At 38.0% G+C, this 14413-nt stretch overlaps 1 protein-coding gene across 1 annotated transcript; it reads right to left on the bottom strand.

Moving 5' to 3' along the window:
• Window positions 1-709: 709 nt before the first annotated feature.
• On the bottom strand, window positions 710-1744 carry LOC140507628 (olfactory receptor 52I1-like). Its single transcript, XM_072615644.1, has one exon. The coding sequence runs from the start codon at window positions 1730-1732 to the stop codon at window positions 710-712; it is 1023 nt and encodes a 340-aa protein (XP_072471745.1). The 5' UTR covers window positions 1733-1744.
• Window positions 1745-14413: the final 12669 nt, after the last annotated feature.

The following is a 14413-nucleotide window of genomic DNA, read 5'->3' on the forward strand; positions in this document are numbered from 1 at the left end:
TTTCATTTGAGCGGAATATGCCTGTATGAATAGAAACCAAGAAACAGCTTTTGTTAAAGAAAAAGTAAGCTTTTAATGGCAGGTAATAGTACCCTAAAGGGCAGAGGTTCTTAATATTGGCCCATGGACCTCCTCAAAGCATCCATGGAGAGGTTTTAAGATGTCTGTGAATATGAAATGGAAAAAGAAATTACTTCTTTATTTTCATATAATTGGTTTCCTTTGTAATCCTATGCATGCTATTTTATATTTTTAAAAACAATATTCTGAGAAATCTTCTTTAGTTTTACCATACTGTCAACGGGGAACTTACTGATTTTCTAGTCTTCCCAAAAGTTCAGGAGTCTTAGCTATCAAAATGAAGCATAAGAGAGCTATTTGGTATCAACAACTTTGGCATGTTACCTGCCTCTCAAGACAGGAAGTTATTAGATAAATACAGCTTTATCAAGTTTCTCTTTTAAACTTCTTCCAGGGATGTTTACTTTTTCAGGACATAATTTTGGTGATAAACAAACTTCAAAACATAGGAAAAATTGTAATGTTAGAATTTCAGATACTTACAATGACAAGTCAGAGACCTTGGGACATTTTTTGAACACCTCCAACCATATTGAGTGATCGTCATTCTTACCTATAGAGGAGACCAACCCCATTGAGAAAGAATGATGTGAAAGCAACATTATGAAATCCCTACTTACTCCAGTGTCTACACTCCTTCTGTGGATCTGTTTCCCTGCATAGTTCTGTCCTCCTTTTGAGAGTTCACAAAGTGGTGACCAGGGAAGCTGGTGATCAAAGGATTCCTCACCCGCTCCCAGATCCTCTTAGTTCTCAGGCCATAGATCAGAGGATTCAAGGTGGGTGGGATAACTAGGTATAAGTCAGCTAATAGAACCTGGGTATGCACAGGTACCATGTCCTTCCCCACCCAGTCCACATAGACAGAAATTAAACCAGGCAAATAATAGAGGGCCATGACCCCCACATGGGAGCCACAAGTGCTAAGTGCTTTGTGTCTAGCATCCTGGGAAGAAAGATTAAATACAGCTTGAAGGATCAGAATATAGGAGGTTGTGATGAAGGTCACATCAATGCCCACAACAATGGAGGAACCAATTAAGCTATAGAGACTGCTGGGCATGTAGTTAGCACATGCCAGCTTGGCCACAGCCATATGCTCACAGTAGGAATGAGGGACCATGTGGGAGCCACAATAGGGAAGATGACTCACCATCCAACTCAGAGGTATTAAAGCAATGGTGGCTCTCAGTACAATGGCTGCATTAATGCCCAGAATTTTCTGTGGTGTGAGAATAGTATTATAATGGAGGGGTTTGCAAATGGCCACATAGCGGTCAAAAGCCATGGCTAACAGTAGCCCTGACTCCATGGCTGTGGCTGTATGGACAATGTACATCTGAGTAAAGCAGGCAGTGAAGCCAATGGTTCCATTGCCTGACCAGAAGACACTCAGCATCTTTGGGGCCACAGATGTTGCCATAAGGATATCCACACCAGCCAGGACACATAGGAAATAATACATGGGCTCATGAAGTACAGGGTCTACCCAGATCATCATCATGATGAGAGTGTTTCCCATAAGAATCATAGCGTACATAGTGCTGAGTAGGGTTGCCAGCCAGAGGTGGGCTTCCTCAAGGCCTGGGACACCCACGAGGAAGAACGTGGCAGGAGGCAATGATGTATGGTTGGACAGTGGTTCCAGCATCACTGGAAAGACTTCCTTCCTATAGATTGAAAAAAATATATGCATATATAATACATATGTGTGCATATATGCACATATACATATGTGTATGTGTGTATGTATCTATGTGTATATATATTTATATAGTCTTCGTTTCCTTTGTTTTGAACATGCATTTCTATAGCATTGTTCCATGTCTTAACAACTAGAATTTGCTTTTAAATGACATTTTGTAGTTTGCAAAGTCCCTTACACGTATTATCTCATAGAATCTTGGCATCATAGATTTAGAGGTAGAAGGGATCTCAGAAATCATCTAGTCCATATATACATAAACACATACACACATATACATACATACACACATATGTATATATAAACTTAGACAATAGGAAATTAAGTGACTTTGCCAAGGTCACATAGCTAGTAAGTGTCTGATTAGAATTCAGAAAGATATATCTTCCTAACTCCAGGTCTGATACTGTATTCACTGTACCACCTAGCTACCTACATACATATAGATATACAGACAGACATATACACATGGACATACATACACACATACATACATAACTTGACTTTTCTATATCTATATATACATACATAGGGTAACTAGGTGGCTCAGTGGTAGAGTACTAGCCCTGGAGTCAGGAAGATTCAACTTCATGAGTTCAGATTTGAACTCACACTTATTAGATATGTGACTCTAGACAAGTCACTTTACTCAGTTTTCCTCAGTTCCTCATCTGTAAAATGAGCTGATGAAGAAAATGCAAACCACTCCAGTGGTTTGCCAAGAAAACCTGCAATGGGGTTATGAAGAGTCAGACACAACTGAAATGAATGAATTACAAAAACGTATACACACAAATAATATACATGTGCATATAAGTGTGTGTATAGATTTCCACGACCAATAAGTCTCCAGGGAAAATCAACCCCATGGGAAAAGGAAGCTCCCCAAAGAGAAATTATGACATAAACCTAAGTAAGTTCAATGCAGAGGAAAAAAGAATCACACAGAGCACACATTTCCCATGATAAGCTATTCTGCATGGTGAGACATCAAACAGATGCAGATAAGAAATGGCAGATCTCTGAGGCTGTATGGGTAGAAAAAGGGTGGCTTCATATCAGTGATGTATATACATTAATTGGCAAGCAGAATTCCATTGAGAATGGAGAAAAATCATTGATAACATTTCTTATTTCTTTATCAATTGTGACTTACTCTTTTCCCCTTATATCTCCATGGAAATAGAGATTATGGCACTATGTTTTAGTTGCTTTTTCCCTTTTATTTGTATTACCAACACTTGACATAGTGCCTGTCCTATAGTACATGGAGTCAGCTAAGTAATGCAGTGGCTAGAATGTTGGATTTGAGAATCAAATCCTTCCTCAGAAATTCCTAACGATAGGACCCTGAGCCAGTTACTTAACATCTATTTATTTTGATTTTCTGATCTTTAAAATGAGGATAATAATAACATATATCTCCCAGGGTTACTCTGAGGTAGGTGCTATTAGAGTGCTGTATTGTATTTGTAAAGCATTTTTCAAAACTTGAAGTGGTATTTAAGTACTAGGTACTGTTAATGAGTGCTGGTTGACTGAGTGATCAACCAGTATAATATCCCATGTTGTTGTTTATCCACAACAATGGAGGAGCCAATTAAGCTATAAAGGTTGCTGGGTATGTAGTCAGCACACGCCAGCTTGGTCACAGCCAAGTGATCTCAGCAGAAATGGGGGAGAGAGCCACAATAAGGAAGATGACTTACCATCCAGTCATTTCAGTCATTTCCAACTCTTTGTGATCACATTTGGGGTTTTCTTGGCAAGGATATTGTAGTGGCTTGTCATTTCCTTCTCCAGGTCATTTTACAGATAAGTAAACTAGGACAAACAGGGTTAAGTGACTTGCCTAGGATCACACAGCTAAGAAGTACTTGAGACCAGATTTGAACTCAGGTCTTCCTGACTCCAGTCCTGGAGCTCTATCATAACACCACCTAGTTGCCCCTAATATCCCATATTAGAACACAATACTGCAAATGTGGTCAGGCTGGGACAACCGTCACTATTATATCCCCTGGATTCTGAATACTATGCCTCTCAATGTAATCTAGAATCATATTTCTGTCATATTCAGCAAGAATTTTGCCAGAATTGAGGCCAAATTCACTAGTCCAGAACTTCTAGGAACTCCTCTTTTCCCTGAAAAGGATAATATTAACTTTAAACTATAATTCAGTAATAACAGACTACATTATAAACTGTGAATTTTGATAGAAAAGTGCTTTCCTTGCAATATACCTGTGAGGTAGGCCATTAAAAAGTTAGTTTCTTAAACTCTACAGTGGAGATAATGTGACTCAAAAAGGTATGCATTGACTTGGACTCACGGGAGCTGTGTTTGTCTCTAATCTGTCATTTTTTCCTGTGTGACATTGGGCAAATCACTTGACCCCTCTACTGCACTATACTATCTTTTAAGCTGCTTTGTCATGTTCTACTTCTCAGTTTCCTTTATGACCCCTGCCCTGTCTGAGGGAGTCACCTTTTGGTGAAATAATGAACTTTCCCAGTCATTTTAATCAGGTGCTAGCACTGTGTAGAAGTCAGTCACTAAAGGGGCTAAATTACCAATAGAAAGACTGGTATTTGAGGTAGATGTTTTCTATTCTTGTCACACTTATTTCCTTGAAAAAAATGAATCAGATCAAAAATGACAGCGCAAAATTCATTATATCCTAAGTGTATACTAAGACCCACGTGGTCAGGACATCCTACGTTGTAAATGAGATACTAACAGAAACTACAGCTATTTTCTACATGCTTTTAGGGGACTCTTAACCCTTTTTAATGTAATTGACCCTACTGGCACTCTTGTGAAGCCCATGGACCCCTTCTCAGAATAACGATTTTAAATAAACAAAATAAAATACATAAGATTGTAGAGAAAATCCATTATATTGAAATACGTTTATCAAAATATTTTTTAAACCAGGAATTCCTGCAAGTCATCTCTTCTTCGTGTTAGATAAATTAAATTTATTTCTTCAAGTATTTAGTCACGTTTTCACAGAACTCCTATGTAGACATCAGAGAAAAGAAGTTAAAGGATGTCACATTTCAGTTCAGTCAAAGAAAGAGGCTTCTTTAACAGGTTGTGGAACCAAGGAACTAACTTTTGAGAGTGATTTCTCATCACTGAAAGAATTCAAGCAAAAGTGAAGTGGCCACATAGCAAGAAAGATTTAGAGGGGATTCATACAACAAGTGAAAAGTTGGAGTAAATAACCATAAAGGGAACTTCAAACCAAGGGGAAGAATTGTGGAATCAGAATGAGATCTTGCTTATTAGTGCTTACAAAGAAGTCCCTGCCATTCTCCAGTGCTAATTTCCTCACCTTACAGATGAGACAGAGGTCCAGAGATCAAAAATGATGGGGCCAAGCATATCATGGCTAGAAACATCTCTGTACTCCAGAATTATAAAGTCAAAGGTGACAACAAAGATACCTGCAAACTGAGATCCTAAGTTACTAAATCAATATAACTCCCAACCTTCAACCCAGTTACCTGCCTCATACAATGTCCACATTTCATCTTCCTAGACAGGAACTCCTTGCAGGAACTCCATACTTGCTGCTGTGGGGAAAGAAGAATTTATATCAGCCATCTATGGGGTCAAATGAAGCACAAATAGTGTTGAGACAGGGCTTAGATTCAGTGAAGCTTTGATCTAAGAGGCCAATCCTCCTGATTACACTCATTGGCCCCTAGGGTACCCCTACTCCACAACTCCCTGGCTTATTACACCAGTTCCCCTTGTCTCTAGACAGCACAACCCCCATCTAGAACATCAACCCTACACTAGCCTTCTCTTCAAATCCTGCCTTTCTCTTCTCCCTTGAGGCCAGAAGAAGAATAGGGAGATGCATAAGGAAAAGTCCAGCACTGATGTGGCCCCAGTATGAACTTGTTGCTTTTTCTTAACCAAGTCCTATCCATTCTCTGGGCTTCAGTTTCATCTGCTGCAAAATGAGGCATTGGGAGGTGATCTCTTGGATGTATTCCAACTCTAATCAGATATGATTATTTGATCCTAGGCTGAGCTCTGTGGGACTGATTAAGTAGAGGAAGGGGAGCCCTGGGCATTCAGTAGTGGGGAGAGAGGTGATGACATATCCATAGACCCCTAGCACAAATGGAGAACTAATAAACCAGAATCTCTCAGACCCTAGAGCACTCCAACTTATCAATTATCTTTCTTCTCTCTTGTCCTCTGAGCTTGATTTGAAAGTTTCCACATTTGTACAAGTATAGAGGCAGACTCTAGAGGCCACAGGTTCTCCACTCCTGCTCAAGAAGTGTGGGCAGCACAACAGCAAGGGATGCACTATTCATTCTGGAGTCCAACTATCTCCTCCAAAATGATTAGAACTTAGAGAGGGAAAGTAATTAGCAATTCTACCTCACGGGCTTCATGCTACTTTTCCCATTAAGGTTTCAGAGTACTTAGAAAGTATTAAATCTGTTCAGTGCTCTCTCACTGAGTCTGGAGGCTTGGTAGCTTTGAAGCACCAAGGACTGAGGCATTAACAATGATATGTTTTTATGTCAGGAAAGAATAATATTGACTAATTTAGGGGCAGGGCTGGATCTAGAAGACAGGTCTTCTAAGTCTCAAACAAAAACTTAATAAACCCCCCCCCTCCCACCCACTTCAATTTAAATATTTCTTAAGAGCATTTTCCCACACACTTCCTGTGTTTGCTTATTCACGAATGCCTACTAGGTTCAAGACCAAAAGGTATATGTATATATACATATATATAAACACATATACATGCATATGTATATGTGTGTATACATACATGTATGTGTGTACATATACATATATGTGTGCACGTGTGTATATATTTAGGTAGATAGAGATACATACATAGATATATGTGTGCATGCATACGTATATATGTCTATGTATAGGCATGTGTACATACGTATAGGTGTGTGTATATGTAGATATGTAGAGTTATATGTATGTATATATGTATGCATTATGTATACATACTATATATACATCTATCTTTAATGCTAGAGTAGGCTCAGACTACCAGACTTGGTAGGAAGTCCTAGGGAGGAATGGAATTGGAAACAGCAACAGAAATGGTCATTTGCTGCTGAAGACTTGTGCATCGCATCATGTTTTCATGATCAACACTGTTTTCCATTTACCTAAATTCAATAAAACTTCATGGATGCACCCTTGCAGCATACATTGGCATCTAATAGACTGTGTGATCATAAGGAGAAGAGATAGACAAGATGTATGAGTGACGAAGGCAATATGTGGTGCAGAGTGCTGGATTGATCATAGACTTATCCTTTCCAAGCTAAATATTTGCATTCATCAAAAGAGCTGCCCCCAAGGCAAAATGACTACCAGAAGAATTAATGTCAACAAATTAGAGCTCTTCTCTGAGCCTGAACAGTTTGTTGATAACGTGGAGGGAAAGTTGAGCCAACATAGAGCTGGCAACAGTGGAGCAGGAAAGGACTGGGCAACTTTCAGATATTTGGTGTATAGCCCCGCATTTGCTCATCTGGGTCAGAACACTCTCAAACACCAAGACTGGTCTGATGAAAACGATGGGGAAATTCAGAAGCTGCTAAATGAAAAACAGGAATGCCATAGGATATACCAGCAGGATAGTTCATCCACCTCTAAGAAGGCAGCATTTAATTCCATCAAAATCAAAGTACAAACAAAGCTTAGGGAGATGCAGGATTCCTGGCTCAGTAAGAAGGCAGATGAAATTCAGTTTTATGCTGATAGTAACAATCCAAAGCACTTTTATGATTCCCTGAAAGCTATTTATGGACCAAAAACCTGTGGTGTTTCACAACTACTCAGTGCTGATGGAGCTATACTGATTAGTGACAAGGATATGATCCTAAAGAGATGGGCTGAACACTTCCATAGTGTTCTCAACAGAACATCATCAGTCAATGCTGAGGCCATTGGCCATTTACTTCAGGCTGAAGTCAATCCCTCCTTAGCTGAACTTCCAACTGAAGAAGAGGTTTTGAGGGCCATAAGGCTCCTTTCATGTGGCAAATCACCTGGTGCTGATTCTATTCCAGTTGAGATTTACAAGGTAGGGAGACCATTGCTCGTACAAAAGCTGACTGAAATTTTCCAGGTTATATGGCAAGAGGAGGTTATCCCCTAGGAGTTCAAGGATGCCTCTGTTGTCCATGTCTATAAAGGTAAAGGGAATTGATTATTCTGTGACAATCACAGGAGGGCCTCTCTCTTAGTCATTGCTGGTAAAATTCTTGCTAGAGTCCTCCTTAATAGGCTGATCCTTCACCTGGAAGATAGGCATATACCTGAGAGCCAGTGTGGCTTCAGAAAAGGTCAAAAAGCAGTCAGTAAGGTGTTTGCTACCTGACAACTCCAGGAGAAATGCCAGGAGCCAAACAGAAGGTCTGTACGCAACATTCGTAGATCTGACCAAGGCCTTTGACACTGTTAGTCATGAGAGCTTATGGAAAATTATGTCAAAATTTGGTTGCCCAGAGAAGTTCATCAATACTGTATGTCAAATTCATGATGGCATGTTTGCCCAGGTTCTGGATAGTGGACAATGCTCTCATGCCTTTGCAGTCACAAATGGAGCGAAACAGGGCTATATGCTTGCTTCCATGCTTTTTTAGCATGATGTTTTCAGCCATGTTGTCAAATGCTTTCAATGAGGATGAACACAGCGTCGAGGTCAATTACTGTACTGATGGTAAGTTCTTCGATTTGAAAAGGCTACAAGTCAAGACCAAAGTGGAGGGAGTATTGATACATGATTTTCTGTTTGCAGATGACTGTGTGCTCAGTGCAACTCAGTGAAGCTGAGATGTAACAAAGTATAGATCAATTCTCTGCTACCTGTGCTAATTTTGGCCTAATAATTAACATCAAGAAAGCACAGGTACTCCATCAGCCACCACCACATCATCCATACATGAAACCACTGGTTACAACAAATGGAGAAGTTTTGAATCCTGTGGATAAGTTCACTTACCTTGGTAGTGTACTTGCCAGGGATGTACACATTGCTTCCTTATCAGTTTTCTTTTATTGTCTGCTGTGTACTTTTTACTTTGTTTTCCTCCTCTCTACCTCCCCCATTCTAAATAATGCAACAATTAACTGTGGATATATGTATGTATAGATATCTATAAATACATACATATGTGTACATATACACTCATACATACTAATATACATATATGTGTGTGTGCATATACACACATGTGTATATATTACATATATGTGGAAGACCATACTTGGATGTTTCCACTTGTCATCTCTTCCTCTGGAGGTAGATAGCATCTTCCTTCATAGGTCCAAGTCTTTCCATGTATTTTTTCTAAATCAACCAGCTCATCATTTCCTACATCACAGCAGTACTCCAACACAATCACATCCTCTCTGTGAGATTGTCCATGAAATCTTTTCCTGATTTTCTGCATTCTTTCTACTCTTGACTATATTGATTTTATCTATACAAGAAATTTTTAATTTAAAATAATCAAAATTATCCGTTTTACACTTCAACAATGTGTCTGCCATATAATATATTTTAAGATACGATACTGCTGAATCTCCTCCCTTTATATCTTTTTTCCCCTGGTTTCTTTGAAATTCCTTATCTTTTTTTTCCAAATGAACTGTTATTATTTTTTCTAACTCACTAAGATAATTTTTTAGTAATTTAATTGGGATGGCATTAAAATTGATAATTTCAAAGAAACCAGGGGAAAAAAGTTGAAGTGAAGGTAGGTAAAGCCAATATAATTAATAATTATTATTATCTGTTTATTATTATTATTATTATTAATTATATTGGCTTTACCTACCCCTGAACAATAAGTATTATTTCAATTATTTAAATCTGAATTTATTTGTACGAAAAGTGTGTTATGTTTATACTCATGTCTATTTTAGCAGATATACTCTCAGATATTTAATACTGTCTGGTCATTTTAAATGTTCTAAAACAATCTTGAATAATATTAGTGATACAGTGTAGTATCCCTATTTTCCTCTTTTGATTAATTCTACTTTAGCTTTAATTTTGTCTGAGAGCTTGCTTACTTCCCCTGCACTTTTTACTTAATAAATTCTACTCCAGACCTTTATATTATCTTTGTGTACATCTCTCGTTTTTTTGTTTCCTGAAACCAACAAATTGTCTAGTTCAAATTTTTAATCTGCTATCCATTGCTGTTTTATTGGTAAATTCATCCCATTCACATTGTAAGCTGTAATTACTCCCTTTCCTTCCTATTGTTTTTCCTCACTAATCTTCTCACCCTATTTTCCCTATCCTTTTTCACATTTTTACTTTATATCTTCCCAATGCCTTGCCATCCTATTTCTTAACTTGTCCACTCCTCTGAGTCCCTCCCTTATTCTCTCCAGCTACCTATCTTCTTGCTCTCTTATTTCCTTCTGAATTTAGAAAACGTTTATATCCTGCTAAATATATGTGTTGCTCCCTCTTTATCCCATTCTTGATGAGAATAAGGTTCCAGCACCACTTGTCCTACCCACTACTAGCTTTTTCTGTATCAATTCTTCCTTTCATGCCTCCTTTGTAAGAGTTAATTACTCCTTTTTATCTCTCCTTCTGCAGTTTCATTATTTTTTTAGCATTGCCCTATCTTACTCAGCTCAACCCAGGCCTTTCTTTCAAACTATTCAAATAATGATGATATTCCCAAAAATACTGATAGCATTTTCACATATAAAAAAACAAATAATTTAATGTTATTGAGTCTTTTATAATTGGTCATTAATATTTATCTTATATTTTCCTGGATCTTATATGTCAAATTTTCTATTAAGTTCTGCAGTTTTTGTTACAAATGCCTGAAAATCTTTTAGTTTGTTAAATGTCCATTTTTTCATTCATAGTTTTACTTAGTTTTGCTGGGTAAGTTACCCTTTGTTGTAACTCCAGGTCTTTTACTCTCTGAAATATACTATTGCAAGACCTACAGTTTTCCAACATTTCAACTGCTAGATTTTGTGTAATCTTACTGTAGCTGCATGATATTTAAATTATTCTTTTTCTTGTTGCTTGTAATATTTTCTCCTTAACCTAAAGGCTTTTAAACTTGGCTATGATATTCCTGTAAGTTTTCTTCTTGGGATCTCTTTTGGGTGGTGATTTTTCCTATGTCTGCTTTGCCTTCATGTTCTAGAATTTCAGATCAATTTTTCCTTGATAATTTCTTGAAATATTTTATCAAAATTCTTTTGTTAATCATAATCTTTAGGTAGTCTGGCTATTCTTGTATTACTTCTCCTCAATCTGTTCTCCAGATAGTTTTATTTCTGATGAGATAATTTATATTCTCTTCTATTTTTTCATTCTTTTGATTTTGTTTTTTATTTCTTTGTATCTTTTAATGTCATTAGATTTCCTTGACCAATTCTAGTTTTCAAGGAATTATTTCTTCCTTAAGGTTTTGATTTTCTATTTCACATTGCCTTTTCATAATTTTCTTGATTTTCTTGGATTGCTCTATTTTTTCTAATTTATCTTCTCTCTCTCTTATTTGATTCTTAAAGTCCTTTTCTAAGTTCTTCAAAGAACTCTTACTGTTCTTGGAACCTTTTGATGTTTCTAATTTAAAAAGGAGTTACTTTTTAGCTCCACAATATTCCTCTGAATATGAGCCCAGATCTTCTCTATTCCCATAGTAGCTATCTGTGATTGAGTTCCTTTTCCTTTGTTTACTCATTATTATTTTTATTTTCATTTTAACAGTTATTAATATAATCAGTTCTAGTCCCAAGTTGTGGGGAATGATGCCCCAAACTCCTGGTTTTGAGCTCTGTCCCAGGGCCTAACTTTTGACTCTCCTTTCCACTCCTAAACCAGGGCTAGGAACTCCAGCCATATTGTACCACAAATGCTCATGCTCCCTATAGTCTGTCTAGTAACCGCAAACTACTGCTGTCCTTTCTGCCCTGGAACTGAAACTAGGGACTCTGCTGTCCTGCAAATGCCCATGGCCATACCATTCTAGGCATGTGCTAACTCCCTCTTCCCTGAGCTACAGCTAGGATTGCATCTGGTCTGCACTACTGTGCCTGGCATCCCTTGACAGTGAAAGGTCTTTTAATCTTTTCCTACTCAGCTGATAGACCCACTTCACACTATAAATGAGGTAAAATTCCTAAGACTAAGGCTGCCTCCCTCCTCATCTGCCCTCAGGGTACATTGTTGGTTCAGTAGAGTAGGCCTGCAAGGTCACCAGACTTATTTTCTCCTCCAGAGCCATCTGGGTCTAGTGGCCAGACATTCGTCAGGATGACAGGAGATGGGCCATGATGCAATGTGAGATTCTGGCCATTTTAGGCTTAGGTCTTACAGATTCTCACTTTGAGTGAGATACACCCATTCAATGAATAGATTTCTTTAAGTAGTTATTCAAAAAATGACCCCTTAATAAAAAAAAATCAAACTGAGAGGGGAAGACCCTCAGAGTTCCTGGGTAAAAGAGAAATAGTTACTATTCAGTATTTACACTCACTCTGTGCTAGGTGGATAGGGACCTGGTGTCCAATCTATGAACTCCAGAGTGAATTGGACTTAAGTCTTGGTCTTTGAGGAAGAAATGGAGAGGAGAGGAAGGGAGGGGAGGGGAGTGGAGGGGAAAAGAGATGTTGTTCATTCAGAGGTTGTGTTTGTCCTTCATTCTTGAAGAGCACCATGATATCAAAATGATTACATGACTTGCAGTTGACTTTGATTTGAGTCAGGGAGGGCTGTGCAAGGTCACCATCCTCACTTCATGTAATGAGAGAAAAGGAGAGGTCCTGAATAGAAGTCTGAGGTATTTCCACAGATAGAGAATAGGATAATTAAACTGCAAAGATGATCTAGACAGACAGATGGAAAAGGGACTATGTAATGAAATGTCAAATAAACCCAGGAAGGAGAGACTATCCAGAAAGAATATTTATTTAATCTTCATTAGTGCTGCTTCATATAGCAAATTTTACTTGAATTAGATATTAAAAGAAACCAGAGTTTCAGAGAAACAGAGGTAAAGAGAGAAGACATTATCAAACACTGCATAGAGGTTTAGAAGAATGAAGACTGAGAAAATGGAAGTTACAGTGTCTTATGCAAATAAAATGTTTCCTAATAATCATGCATGTCCAAAAGCAGAGTGAACTGCATCAGGAGGGAACAGGCTTCATCTCGAAGCAGAGATTAGATGACTTTAAGGATGTTACATAGGGGTATCTTTTTCAGAGATGCATTGGACTACATGGCTACTGAGGCCCCTTCAAACTCTAAATTGGGCATATTTGCCTTTCCAATTCCTGGCCCTTTAGAGCTCTCAGTCACTGGAGCAGACATGAGAGGAGTAAAGGGAAAAGAAGGTTGAGGTCAAACTGTTTGCACCTCTACAGCAGGAATCCCTGTGACTGTCCTTTACCAAATGGAGTCTTCCAAGGATACTAACTTCACTAACATCTGAATTTTGCACCGGATAGTTGAGAATTGATTTCTTTACAAACATTTACAGGCTTCCAATAGTTTTACATCCCTGTTCATGGTATGCACATGCACACACAGATACTCTTTAAAATGTAATATTCATCTAAATTAAGTACTTCAGAGTGTACAGCCCCTCTTCACCAGAGATCCATTACCTATCACACTTTGATCTGTAATAGTCTTTTCTATTTGTACCCTCTCATAAACACTCCATTGGTGCTCCAAATACCACAATGCAGACCTTCATCTTTAGGATTTTGAAAGTACCAGTAAGGCTATTCATCTCTTTTCTCTCACTCTAAATAACCAGGTTTTACTCCTTTGTGCTCATAATCATTTTACTTGATGTTCCATGTAGTACATGGGGCACACATAGCCTCAAATGGTGGGTCCCATAAGTTATGATAGGGTTGAGGTACTCTGTGTGTCCAAACCTTCTCAACAGTATAGCTCATAAGCCCCCATCAGTGTGTTTACTTTGAACTAATAGATTTTTCCTAGCTAATAAAAAATTAAGGGCATGTAGTGAAATTATATGATAAGAAAAGAAGCACTGACACATCATCCCCAATAAAAGTGTATATTTTCTCACAAATACATTTACCTTAAGTGGATAGAGCCAATTCATTTGTACATACAATTAGGGAACTGTAGTCAGGGCATTGTAGCAAGGGAAAAAAATCACAGCTCTGATAACTACAGAGTTATCCTCTCCTACCTTTATTCAGCTTTCTCTGAACCTACTTCTGTTCTGCATGTACCTAGGTAAAAAAGTCATATCTCTGCCATTGTAGATCACCTCTTCCTCTTGAGATTCTCAACTCTCAGTTAAACATGTCGTTCTCCTGTTTTCTGTTCACCGGTAGTCATTGTTCCTAGATATCATATTCTGAGCTTCATTATTTTAGTACATTTCTTGGTCTTTCAGCTCCAGTCTGAGATGGTATAGATAATACAAAGCTTCTTTCTGATAATGGCAATTTGACAAAATCTTAGTCATAGTCAAAGGTTACAAGTCACTATATATAATTAATTTTTTAAGAACTAGACAGAGTGCCACTAGGATAAGATTCTCTTTTCTTTTAACCTCCATGACTGGGACATGAGA

This window comes from Notamacropus eugenii, chromosome 5, assembly GCF_028372415.1.
Source record: "Notamacropus eugenii isolate mMacEug1 chromosome 5, mMacEug1.pri_v2, whole genome shotgun sequence".
NCBI classification, from domain to species: domain Eukaryota; kingdom Metazoa; phylum Chordata; class Mammalia; order Diprotodontia; family Macropodidae; genus Notamacropus; species Notamacropus eugenii.